General features: G+C 36.5%; 1 protein-coding gene across 2 annotated transcripts in view; it reads right to left on the bottom strand.

The window, feature by feature from the left end:
* Nucleotides 1-13,265: 13,265 nt before the first annotated feature.
* The window catches only part of PDCD4 (programmed cell death 4), a 31,922-nt gene continuing 30,734 nt past the window's right edge, over nucleotides 13,266-14,453 (bottom strand). For both annotated transcript variants that reach the window (XM_081329676.1, XM_081329675.1), the window contains exon 13: nucleotides 13,266-13,490. In XM_081329676.1, the coding sequence (XP_081185802.1) occupies nucleotides 13,430-13,490 (61 nt within the window). In that variant the 3' untranslated portion in view covers nucleotides 13,266-13,429. The remainder of the gene's footprint in view (nucleotides 13,491-14,453) is intronic.

The following is a 14,453-nucleotide window of genomic DNA, read 5'->3' as shown; positions in this document are numbered from 1 at the left end:
TCACGGGACTCCCTGCCCACAGACCTCCACGGAACCATAGAGAACGAGGGCGGCCGGAGAAGCCGCGAGCCGGGTTTTAAAAGCCGGGCGCCGCCATATTGGTTAGGGGCGGGAGAGGCTTACAGTAAATTGCTAGTGGAAACGGACGAGCGCAACTGCGGAGATTACAAAGGGAAAACGGCAAAAAAAAGAGAGACTGGCAGTGGACGGTAAATGTATGTGTGGCAGAACATTTTTACTAGAAATAGTGGCAAACGTGGAAAGTCATAACAAATATCTCTCGACTGTCACCTGAAGATCAACCTAACGCCAAAATGCTGCAATTTTCTCCCTTGGGTCCTCCTTCGCGCACAACGCCGCGAAGATGGTCATGCCAAATGCAAACTAATAAACGACCTCGGCTGGCACAGAAAAGGCCATATCAGGGCGCCCTCCCTCCTCATAGCCAGGTTTGGTAGGACCGGGCATTTAATCGAGCCGGGGCTCCCGAGCGCCATGTTAGGCGGAGCGAACAGCATAGCTTCGCCTTTATGCTGGATTCGGCGCCCGTAAAAAAAAGGGCGCCGCTGCAAAGTTCAGCTCGGATCGGGCTTCCTAAATGCGCAGAGGTCGCAGCTCTCCCTTCCAATCGAGTATAGATAGTCCTCAATTTACGATCACAGTGGAACCTAAAGGTTCTGTTACTGAGACATGTTAAGTGGATTTTGCCCTATTTTACGACTGCCAGCAGTTGTTAAGTGAATCAGTGCAGTTGATAAGTTAGTAAACCTGTCGTTAAGTGAATCTGGCTTCCCTATTGCTTTGCTTGACAGAAAGTCGCAAAAGGTGATCACATGACCTTGGGACAAAGTAACAGTCGTAAATATGAACCAGTTGCCAAGCATCTGAATTTTGATCACAAGAATAAGATCATAGAGAATGTTGCAATGGTTGTAACTAAAAAATGGTCATAAGTCATATTTATCAGTGATGTTGTAACTTTGGTCACTAAGCAAACTGTTGTAAGTCAACTACCTGTATGACTCTACTAAACATTTCTCTTTACGTGCGATTTATCGCCACAACACTTAAGAAGGCCACAACCACTGTTTTTATCAGGGTTTCTTGTGCTCATTAGTGTTTGTTATACTAATGTTTTGTTTGCATGGTTTTTCTTAGTACAGGACTGTAATAATAACCGCCACAGTGTACTGCTGCAAGACTCTTTAACAAATAAATGAAGCCGCAAAGGAAATATGTTGTTCTTTCATTGATTTTCCAAAAGTGTAGGGTACAGCAAATAATCTTGGATTGTATATGTTGATTAGCATTTTTCTTCTGATCTTCTTGAATTGTGAAATGTTTTGCTCAAGTATGGAGTTATACATTGGCTGTTGGATGCAAAAAAAGTGTTAGGTGATAGAAGTAAAACATATGATAATAAATGCAGTATTTCGTGAATGGTCAATACCAAGCAGGGAATACTGTAAACAAAGTTAGGTAATCTCTTGGTTGTTTAATGGGAAAATGTGCAGGAATGCTTGCGGTAATGTTTGGGAGCAGATAGTATGTTGGTAGAGATTTGCTACATAGATGGTACAGTATATGCAACACTTCTGAATTTGAAAAATAAATGTGTCAAACACATATTTCATGGCAAATGGCAAGTTACTCATAAATGCTGAATACGTAGAGCAAGCAGCATATTATAGTTTGGAGCCTAGATAGCAAAATAGTAAGATGAAAAATAATGGAATAAGATATAGTATGCAGTTTGTTGTAAAAAATGAATGGTGAAAGAAAGAAATCTGAATGTGTATAAAAATGCTTTAGCCTGCTTTGTTATATGGAAGTGAGAGTTCAGTATGTCAGGGCATATATAAAAGTATATTGAATATATGGGAAATGTTATAAATGTAGGCAGATAAATGTGGGCAGATAGTATCATGAATGAATAAATTGAATACAAAAATGAGTTACTACAGGTAGTCCAGCACTTACAAACACATTGAACTCAAAATTTCTGTTACTAAGCAAGACGTTGTTAAGGGAGTTTTATCCCATTTTATGACATTTCTTGCCACAGTTAATCATCGCAGCTATTAAGTTAGTAACACAGTTGTTAAGTGAATCCAGCTTTCCCATTGACTTTGTCAGAAGTTTGGAAAAGATGATCACATGACTCCAGGACATTGCAACCATCATAAATAAATGCCAGTTACCAAGTATTCAAATTTTGATCATGTAATTGTGGGGATGCTGTATAAGTGTGAAAAATGGTCATAAGTTATTTTTTCAGTGTCTTTGTAACTTGGAACAGTCACTAAACGAATGGTTGTAAGTAAAGTACTACCTGTAGTCCAAAGTAAATTATATTGAGGTGCTTTGGCCATATAGCAATAGCACTTTGATTTATATACTGTTTCATAGTGCTTTACCTCTCTAAGCAATTTAGAGTCAACATATATAAAAAGATTGAACAAAGTCTGAATCACAAAACAAATATGTGAAGGAAGAATGGATGAAAAGTTATGAGAACAAAAGGCAGAAACTAGGTTTTTGTCATTTCTTATGTTTATGTTATGGTAATTGCTATTTTTGGAGCTGTTAGGGATAGGTTTAGGGAATTTCTGGAGCAGTGCAGGATACAAATCTTAATAAATAACATAGCAGTAGAAGCAATGTTAGCAAAGATTGCTAAATTGCAATTATAAATGCACTTCTAAAAATCATTCAAACTTAATCCTACCTAAATTTGTATAGAATTGCACAATCTTCAAAGTATGTGATGATACATAGATAACTATTGTATCTGAAGCCACAAGAGGTCAGGCTGCAGATACATCAGAGCTTATATAGGCAGGGAAAATATATAAGGTGTCAATTCCACAACAAAATTAGCTGAAACCATTTCCCCTTCCTTTTCGGTTGCCACAGACCCGGGAGGAGGGAGATGAGTTTTATCTTAGCCATAACAATACATTGTACTGTGGGAACCAAGGTCATTGCTAGCTGCATTTTGGCGGGTTGCACAAGTACAGTAGTTAATTGGGGAATGTGATTTATGACATGCTACAGGGATGGGAAGTTTCACTTGTAACTTTGTAACCTTGGAGGGGGAGGTGTTTCAGTTTTGGGTTCACTTTTGACCCTGCTGATATTATGTAGCCAAATAAATATGTTCTTTAAGAAAGCTTTAGCCTTGGAGTTCTTTTTACTGGTCTCATCTATCGGAACCATGACATAAGGAATGTAAAATAATTGTTTTTCTGCCTGCAGAGTATGTCAAATGATTTAGAGTCACTTAGCAAGCTTTTTATAAATTAGGGCTTTGGATAAAGCCAGAAAGAATTACTAATTTTGGGAATTCTTGATGTTTGAGAATGGGTGGATCTAAATATCTCCTAACAGTGATCTTTAAAGAAATGTACTCTTATTATTCAGAAATGCAAATAAGCTATTTCAAATTCATTTTAATAAATAATTAGCAAAAATAAATATATATCTCAAAATATATCTTTTTTAACATTCCATTTTTTATCCATTTGAAAAAAAAAACTTCATTTTCTAGGATGAAGCAAATAAGCAATTGTCATCCAAAGAATTATTATACATTGCCATAACATTGTTCCAGGAGTTCTTAATGTAGTGACAGCTCTTCAGCAGATCTGGGTGTAGATTTTGTGTGTGTGTGTGTCCTTATGTGTGCCTGCATTGTGTTTTTGCATGGCAAGAAAAAATGTTTTATCAGATATTATCAAATGTAAAATATTATTAAGTATTAACGCTAGTGCCTTTGGACCCAATTCCTTAAAAGATCACTTCCTCCAGTACAACTCAACACTAAAATCAGGAAGGCTCTTAGTTTCTCATACATTTCTCTGTTTCACACTGCTCAGTCACAGTACTCCCATTATGTAATACTCTCTTAAAAGAACTTTGACCCCAAAGTTCCCTCTTTTTTAAGAAAACAATTTAAAATGTGCTATACACCCGGGCATTTGTAGATTAAGATTGTCAGTTAGATTTTCTCCTCTAATACCATTTTTAATGCCCCTTATTTTGTTTGTTGATTTTAAAAATTGTTGGTTTAATATTTTAATATTTTCAGAAAATGTATTTGTTTAGAACATTGTATGAGGGATGAATTTTCTAAATAATATAGTATGCTTTTTTCTCTTTTGTGTTCTTTTTCTTGATATGAGTAATATAAAAAAATTAAAGGAAATGTTTTAGATATTAAAATGTGACTGAATTTAAGATAATTATAATGGATTAAAAAAATGTTTTGAATAAGTGGGCTTGCTGATTGTCTACCCAGCATTCTAATCATGTGAGCCACTGTGCTTATTATGCCACAGGTGATTAGAATGCTACAAATAAATAGCACTAATGAAGGAAATAAATAGCACTAATGAAGGAAAATATTTGTAGCTCAGGGTTGAAATGAGGGGTCCTTAGTGCTCTCTGAACTTGATTTTTTTTTTGCAGACATTTCATTACCCAAATTAGGTAACATCATTAGACTAGCACTGATTAAAAAACAACAACCAATCTCATAGAGAGCAAGCAGCAAGACCCCTCACAAATGTTGACTGTTGAAACTGGAACAGATTTTACCATTCCTTCTCAACCAGTCCTTTTGATTTCCATCCTGGATGTGGAAGAAGAAAAGCTTGCTCCTCAGTTTGGCCCTTCCTCTACTGTACAGACTGGTAGAAGGATATTTACTGTTATTGCCTACTCAGAAACTCTGCGTAACGCAATCTCAGTAATTTTAAAAAGAAATTGCCCACTATTACTGGGGACTCCATATAGTCTGGTATGCATCAAATAAACAGTATCTGAACTCTGACAGTTTGCAGACAACATTTTTACTGGAAATATTGAGAGTTTAAGATATATACCAGGATCTAAAACTGGGAAAAAAAATCTGGAGAAATGTCATTGTCTAGTGTACTTAAGAATCTTTGTTAAGAGCTAGCAAAAAAAACCTTTTGCATGACTTACTGGGAAAATTGCAATGAAATTTAGAGGCACCTCCAGAAGTTCCTTTGACATAGCTAAAGTATTATGTTTTCATTGCCATAAATAAAATATAGCTTTTAAAGTACAGAAATATTGTTGGAACAACTTTTAAGAACGTTTAAATTTTATGGCAAGTGGGTGTTGGCACTGTTGCTTAATGTTATATTCTCTTGAGTTTACCACCAACTGAACAAAGAGAGGAAATAAATGTTTGACCTCACCCTTTTCCAAGTTGCCTTAGAACTCCCAAAAGTGATTTTGTGGGCAACTTCAAAAGTAAAATGGAATCATTCTGAACTGAATAGACACTGCTAGGGAGGAAAAATAGTCAGATTTCTATCATTGGCCTTATCAAATAATTTGTCTGAGGAAACAGACAAAAAAGTGATATTAAAAGAGAGTTGATTATTTTAATTTATTATATTTGTAATTACTGAGTATATGAATTTGAATGTTTGGATTTTTTTGACCTAGACGTCAATTGCCTTATGGCATTACTATTTAATCTAACACTGATGGAAGAATATCTGATGAATTATTAACATAATAATTATTAACTTGATTTTTATTTTGGATTTAGCAATAGCTAAATTATAGCTATATACTACTTCACAGTGCTTTACAGCCATCTCTAAGTGGTTTACAGAGTCAGCATATTGCCCCCAACAATCTGGGTCATCATTTTACTGACTTTGGAAGGATGGAAGGCTGGGTTGAACTGTTGGCAGTTGGCAGTCAGCAGAATTAGCCTGCAATACTGCATTCTAACCATTGCACCACCATATATAGTCCAAAACCATAATTTACATAGGACAGCAAAATATAAATTTTTGTCTAAAAATGAAAACTGAAACAGCAACATATTTTGGGATAATGCAGAACCAAAAAAAATATCAGTTCTAAGATAGAAACAATGCTGTAGATGATTATGTAAGCATTTAATGCTTGTTTTAATAGAATGCTAAATTTTACTTTGGATCTGGCTATGTCATTTGAAAGATACTTTTAACATAAAACAGAACCCAAGCTGGATTCTTGGGCAAGCTTCCTGTAGCAGAGTGTTCTTAATTCGGCAGGCAGTTGATCAGCATTCAAGCATATTGTAAGGCTTGGCAGCAAGTTAATTCCTTTTCAAAGAACTCCCTTTAGTTGGGTTCATTTAAACAAAGATTAAAAATGAGTACTTTCATTATTTAAGAAGCTTATTACTAATCCTAGGCTTCTTGGGCAAAATGTAGGTTTTGACCAAAATAAATTTAGTGCAGTACTGTACATAGAGGGCTTACTGAATTATAGGGTGGTTTTATCTGTCTGCATTTGAAAGAGGTTTCCCCACTTCCTCTCCATTTTACTAGATTTTACTAGATATAGTTAGACTTCTCTGGCATGCTAGAATGACTTTAGGTATGAAAGTTACAAGCAATTGCCTTCTCCTACTTTTAACGCCTTCTATATTGAATGTATTTAATATATTTCTATACCATATCCATTATTATACACCTTAAAGTAGAATGATTAAAGTATAATTATGAACATGTCAGGTTAAAAACTACAAAATATTATTTGTAATTATAGAACATATTTAAAATAAATATATACCAGGATTATGACATTTTATAGCAGTTTATGACATTTTTGTAGCAAGCGACAATGAAAGATAAGCCCTCTGGAGTATACTTTTTCTGGTTGGTGAGGTTGCATGCTCCCTACCCATTTCTGTGGGTGTAGGGAGAAGCAAGAGCAAAGTAGACAGATGGTCTACACTAGACAGAGACAAAGAGGGAAGAAAGAGGAGAATATCTGTGGCCCAGAACAATAGAAAGCTCCCACTCATTGTACATAGCAGGAGAGCGAATGCCAGAATCACAGCAGAAGGTTGCCTGTCATAATCAGAAACTCAATCCTCTCTAGGGACATAGTTGAACAGTGCTGGCAGCACTGTGACATTCATTGGGCTCATCACAGCCACTGAGGCCAACAACTCGCAACTAAGAAGAAAGCAAGTTCTGCCACAAGGGAGACAAACGATGGCTACATTCCTTGCCCTGTATCAAGGCACTACCACAGCTAGACCCAAGAAGAGCACCTGCTCTTTCCCAGTTGCCTGTTCCCCCTGGCACCATAGCTTCTCCTTGTCTGGAAAGACTGGATTGTTGTAATTTTTAGGCTAATGAATTAATTACACAGCATTCACGACCACAACCCCACGCTAAAATACAGAGGTTATCAATGAAATTATTCATGTGGACTCTTAGTTTGAGTCTGGATTTTTAAATTCTATGATTCATACAAATATTGAAAACTCATGCAGATTAATATAACTTTTTTCTTTAATTTCTTTTGAAAACATGGGAGTTGGTCCCAGGCCCAGATTGAGGTTCATTATTTGTTCAATTTTTCCTGGGCTCCAAGATCACTGCAGATGGGGACTGCAGCCAAGAAATTAAAAGACCCTTGCTCCTGGGGAGGAAAGCCATGGCAAATCTAGACAGCACACTAAAAAGCACAGACATCACCCTGCCAACAAAAGTGCATATAGTCAAGGCTATGGTCTTCCCAGTTGCAATGTATGGCAGTGAAAGTTGGACGATAAGAAAGGCTGAGCACCAAAGAACTGAGGCCTTTGAACTATGGTGCTGGAGAAGACTCCTGCGAGTCCCTTGGACTGCAAGGCGATCGTCCTAGAGGAGATCAACCCTGACTGCTCTTTAGAAGGCCGGATCCTAAAGTTGAAACTCAAATACTTTGGCCACCTAATGAGAAGGAAGGATTCACTGGAGAAGAGCCTAATGCTGGGAAAGATTGAGGGCAAGAGATGAAGGGGACGACAGAGAATGAGGTGGCTGGATGGAATCACTGAAGCAGTAGGCATGAGCTTAAATGGACTCCAGAAGATGGTAGAGGACAGGAAGGCCTGGAAGAACGTTGTCCATGGGGTCGTGATGGGTCGGACACGACTTCGCAAATAACAACATTTGTTCAATGGCCCGTTTTTTGATATTTTGTTCTATAATATTATTTTGGTCTGTGATATTTCATTTAATATTATCTTTGGTCTAGTTTTGTACCTCATTCATTGGAGTTGGGATGCCAACAATTTTAAATAAATACTATTCATGAAGATTATATAAACATTGTGTTTTATACTATTTTTATTATTTTATATTTTTTGCCATAAAGATGAGAAATAAATTGATCTGCACAATTCAGTTCCTTAACACTAGAAACATTTTTCATAGCATAAATCTGTGCATCTCTGTTGAGTTCAGAGATACTTTCTACCAAGCAAATATGCAAACGACTTCAGCCTAGCATTTTTTATCGTTATACGTGCAGGTATATGAAAAAGGGGGTGGGTTTGTTAAGTAAAACTAAGACTTTTTAAAATGGAACAGATTCAGAATTATGTCATTCACACTTCTCTCACCTAAATTATAAACTAGGAGACTATATTAATTTGGCCATCTTGGACATGAACTGTTTATATATCTTGAATTGACCTATTTTCTACAAATGTTTTCAGGAAAACAAACCCTCAAGTTATTAGATTACAGTCCTCTTCTGATTAATTCCTAATGGTTTCTAAATGTCTCTTAATTATATCTATTAAATCAGATTGAAAGGCTTCATTTACTAGACAACAGTCAAAATGCATATAGGATAGCTTTTCATACACAAAAGCAATTACTGGTGTGATAGTATTAGTAAGTAATTGTGTTTTACTGCACTTCTGCAGTAAAATGCCTGCAGCTTGATCCCATTATCTCTCTAGAAAAGATCAAGGGTCAGAGCTATAATTGCAAGGTGGAAAGTTATATAAATTCACAACTATGTATTTTTCCCCTCAACACTTTGGTAAGAGGATATTAGGAAAAACAAGACTACAAAGAGAGAGGGAGTAAGCACTCCTTGCTTTAAATTTGCCCATAATGTAGCCCAAAACAATTAGCTTGTAGGGTTGTGCAAAGTTCCAGATACAAAGAGCAAAATTAGATTTGGAAGATAAGCAGATACAGTAACCTATCATGGACACCCTAAAGCAGTTTCATCTTTTTCAGGTTACCGTATATTTTGTTTTAAGGTAGTGTGTTTGCTTTTGCCTATTTCCATTTATATTTTATTCTTCAAATTAGAAGCTTACAATACCATTGTAGATAGAAAGAAAAAAAGTTACTTGCTTTTGTTTCATTTGAACTGAAATAACAATTCATTCAAGCTACTTTTCTACAACACATAGTAAAATATTTGCTGCTTGAAAGCAAGTAAGTATAGCCTGCTTCCTTGCTCATTGTTCCTTCCAAAGTGAGAAAACGAAAAGTATGAATTCTAAAAAGGTTTCCGAGATGTTAACTAATTAATACGAAATATAAATCTCTTTACAGACATGGTCACTAAATGGCCCTTTAAAAATGTTTATAGATCATTAGATCTGTCCATTTCCAAGCACAGAATTAAAAGAGAAAGCCAATAACAAACAATCTAATAACAGAATAATAGCACCGCAGAATAATCTAAATCGGTGCTTTTTAAAACTTTGCAATTTTAAAACGTGTGGACTTCCAACTCCGTTTCCCAGCCAGCATGTTGAGTCCGCTTATCTTACACTGGCCAGGTTTGAAGAACACTGATCGAATTCAAACTACAAAGCACAAATCACCCCGTGTGTTGCCTTTAACTTTCTCTTTTGTAAGATAAACCTCTCCAGCTTGGGCAGGTATTTTCTGAATTCGCTCCCGCTTCTCCACGCCTATAATCAATAAGGCGATACTCCAACTCAACATAGTACTCCAAAAGCGCTGCAATCATCACAAAGTAGAACAAAATGCGGTCTTCTCGCGCCGTGCATTCCTCTCTCACCCTTTCAGTCCTCGGTTGTGCTCATCTGTTGCTAAGAGTAACCAAGCTTTTTTTTCCCTTATTAGCCAATATGGCAGCGCCCTGTCTAGAGTTTGGCCGCGCCGCTACTTTAGCTCTCTATCGTTCCCGTGCTGGGCAAGGAGCGCGGTGACGGGCGGTTCCTTTGACGGCAGTCGGTAGGAAAAGGAATATTCGCGAAGTGCCGGGCTCGCTGGGTGCGGTTAATGATTTTGGGAAGGTTTCCAAGGCTGAGCCCGGAGGGAAAAGACAGTAAGGCGGACCAAGAATCGCGGAATGAGATAAGGCAGGGGTCTTCAAACTTGGCCCTTTTATGACTTGTGGACTTCAACTCCCAGAATTCCTCAGCCAGCAAAGCTGGCTGAGGAATTCTGGGAGTTGAAGTCCACAAGTCATAAAAGGGCCAAGTTTGAAGACCCCTGAGATAAGGGGACAAGAACGAAGAAAGGGGGGGGAAAGGGGATGGCAGCACTTTGCTGCCTTTGAAATAGAGGTTTTCTTCTTTCCCCGCCAAAAGGGAGCTCAAAGACCAGAGCCGTGGGGAGAAGGAACCCCAAGGCGCAAGTTCAGGCCGTGGGTAAAGGGGCCGAAGAAAGTGTTTTGCGTTTCTGGCTAAGCTTGAAACCTCGTTTCTTAGGCATTTGGATTGTGCAATTTGTGAGAGATGAGATGAGATGCCAGGCCCCATTTATTAATCAGAACATTTTTTGTAAAGTTCCGAATCATTGAATTTAGTTAAGAACGGTACTAAGTTGAACAGCTAATACCATTTCTCTTTACAGAAACTTCCTTATTTGTAATGAGCCTACCTTGTCACTTTCGGAATGTCTGAATCAAAGTTTCGGGAGGTTTTGCCCAAGCACGGTAAGCAGCATTACTTAAGAATGCAAAAAAGCAAAATCCACCTTAATGTTTTCCAGGGTCCTCTGTAAGAATTCTGCACTTATTTTTACTTTAAATTAAGGGAGGGTGGGGTCTTATGTGATGGGTTTTTAAATATTGTAAGCTATCCAGAATCACCTGTGCGAGTTGGGAAGCTGTAAAAATTAGTTTAATAAAGTCACAAAGTACAGATAACTAGTTTTACACTAATTTACCATTCTATATTATATATATGAAAAATACACTCATACACCTTTCCTTACTAGGAATAATATCATTACCTTTTAAAGTAGTCTGCTGACTTTGTAAACCAATTAGGGCTGTAAAGCACTGTGAAGCAGTATATAAGTCTATGTGGCATAGATGTGAGCCTATTTCAGACTAAAGATCAGTGATTTTGCTCAAATAGCAACATTCACCAACTAGAACTTGATTTAGACCAAGATAGCCAAAGGTAGATTGGATGATTTCCATTTCCCAAATTATCAGTTACAGAAACAAGTTTATTTTTTCCCTTTTGCCCTAAAGCAGCAGTCCCCAACCTTTCCAGTCTGTGGACTTCTGTCTTTTAAATAACCTTTCTGAAATAGATTTTGCCAGCTAAAATGCTGTGATTCCATTTTGAAAGTGAAGTTGGAAAGTATCAAATTTGAAATGTTAATGTGTAAAATTGTCTCTCATGAAAAATCATCTCCTGTTTTGCAGTATTTACATATACCCTGATATACACACAGATGATTTTATTGGGATCCAAATAGGAACTGTAATACATGAATCTGTTTAATTGATATATATGAATTTATTCTTTGACATTATTAGACATTCTATTTTTATTGTTTTAGGCATGTTGGCAGTAGAAGATGTAACTACCATGGTGATGTGCAAGCCCAAACTGCTGCCATTAAAATCTGTTACTTTGGAAAAACTTGAGAAAATGCAACGTGAAGCACAAGAAATTATTCAACAACAGGAACAAGCTGCACAGCAGTGTTCAACATCTGCTCTTGATCAATGAGAAACCTACATGATGTTTGCAATAGTGGTGAATACATGATGTTCCTACTCGTCTATATTAGTGTATATAGCAATACAATGACTTATGGATAGCAAGGTGAAGTCTTTTTATCAAATGCATTTTAGATAAATGTCTACATGTTTGTGTTATAATTTTGTAAATAATGTCTGGAAAATAGTAGCAAAGTTACATTCACCTTCTTGCTTTACAAGCTGCATATCTTGTTATAGTATTAGTGGAATTTCTAAATAAACGATTATGCTACCAAGGTTTCCTATATTCTGAACCATAAAGAGATTTCTTGATTTTGACTTTGTGTTACTTGAATGCAGCTCTTAAATCATGACTTACTGCATCATGTAACCAGATTTAGAAAGTTCAAGAGATTGTTATTAGAGGACTTATGATGTATTTAATATTCATCTGGAATGTCGTCGTCACAAGACACAAACTATGCAAAGGAAATAAAAATGCACTACTCATTGTGCATAAAGAGAGTAAGAGGGTGCTTTAGAAAGACTAGTCAGTCCCCACTTACAATGATTGTAATTAAATTAGCTAGTAGGATTTCAGGTCTGAATATAGCAAAAGTATTTCTAAAATGCGAACATACTGCAGGAACATCAAATGCTACTGAAATTTATTAGTGGAAAAGGGAGTAGTATGCTTTCCAGAGGCGTTCTCTTCCCAAATCCAGTCTTAAACCTCTAAACTTTCAACCCCAACCCTTCTGGCATGTTACTAGAAGAATTTTTATGGCTCTACAACTGCTCAGATTAGTAAACTGCAGCCTCAGGCAAAGGGAAAGTTGCTCCTAACATTTATGAAAAAAACAGGAATATCAGCAACTGTATAGGATTAGTCTCAATGGAACCTAGTTTACAACATACACCCACATACTAAAGATATGTAAAAAAGGAAGAATATATTTATACATGCATTGTGCTTGTTTAATCAAGTAATATATGAACATGTAGCTCCTTTTGGGACCAAGGTGAGATTTAGATATAATTTTAAATGCAAATCAACATGTACTTTTAGAAGTTAAGAATCTGCTCCACAAATTTATTTTACAATACATTCTGTCATAACTGCCCTTTTTCCAGTCCTATAGAAAAAGAATAGATGTTCCAGCTACCATTTGCTGAACTAAAGACCAAGATCATCTCCTGAAAAATATGTTTTGAGCATACTAAACTTCTTAGCTCCTTTAAAACAAATAACTTTTTTTCTGTCTTTGTAGCAGCAAAATAGAGCTCTAGCAGCTTAATATAACCCATTGTTTTCAATAAACCAGTGATTTTATCACAAAATTCTGTCCTCAGGAAGGAAGGAATGGCAAGCAGGCATTAATGCAAAACATGGAATGATTGGATTGAATTTATGGCACTTAAAAGTGCCATAAATTTGCCTTGTTTTGCAAATTTCATAGATGGGGTTATTTTTTCTGTCCAACCATTGGTTCAGAGAAATGAAAGTTGGAAGATTTCTTGCATGAACACAAGTTTATATAACCATCAGAAATTATTAGTGCCCCAAACAAGTGCATCTTTTAAAAATAAATGAACTGTGTTAAGCAACTATTACTATAGAATATATACACATATATTCCCTTTAAACATCTACAGCTGCAAGAGTTCATTCACATATTCAGTAGCTCTCAGACTTCAGGCGTCCTCCATCTCCTTCACTTACAAAGCGTTTCCTTCCCCTAAAATAAAATACAGATATCATTTCAGCATCTCCACTATTCTTTTAGTTGGCTGGAGAGTTATCTTATCAATCTGGGAAAATTATACATTAAGTAAACATCTGATCAAGTGTATATCAGCTACATACAGACATTAATTACCAGATTTTCTGCTTGTAAAATTAAGATTGGTGAGAGGAAATAAATAGCTGATACCATCATTAAGCTATGAAGAAACTCTTTCAAACATGATTAAGGCTAAACATAGATCCCAGAAGAAACACGTTTCTTCATAACCAATGAAAATCAGAATAGTTTATTTTTTTTTTAATTTTAATCCCATTTATATCCCGCCCTTCTCCAAAGACTCAGGGCGGCTTACAATTTAAGCACAAACCAATGTGCTTAGCAATAGCCTTCATTCTATGTATATGCCTGCTTATTAGGGCTTTCGCCGCCCCCCCCCCAAGCAGCATTATTACAAAGTCAGCTTATTACCCCCAACAATCTGGGTTCTCATTTTACCTACCTCGGAAGGATGGAAGGCTGAGTCAACCTTGAGCCTGGTGGGATACGAACCTGCACTAATTGCAGGCAGCTGGTGTTACTTAAGGAGGCATTAGCCCACTGCTCCACCAAGGCTCTTCAAATAAATAAAATAATCTTTAATAAATAAAAATTGAATTTATCCTTAATTTAATTACAAAATATTTCAGAAATGGCAAAAAATGTGGCTGAGCTCAGAACAGAATCTGGCAATATGTCTAAGTCTTGAAAACAATTAATAAATTTAAACGCAAATGTAAAAAATTTAGTATCCCTAATGGTTTGAATAAGTGAGACTTTAGCTATTATCTACACATGCCTAGCTGCAACCTAGCAGTACGGATAAAGTATTAATCCAAATAAAAGCAAACTATGAAAAATTCAATATGGAAAATAAAACTCTGCCTATTTTGTAGAAAATGCAGGGTTACTACATGT

Source organism: Vipera berus (genome assembly GCF_964194415.1).
Source record: "Vipera berus genome assembly, chromosome: 5".
NCBI lineage: Eukaryota > Metazoa > Chordata > Lepidosauria > Squamata > Viperidae > Vipera > Vipera berus.
The sequence above is the reverse complement of the archived record's forward strand: the minus strand, read 5'-3'. Positions and strand labels throughout refer to the sequence as shown.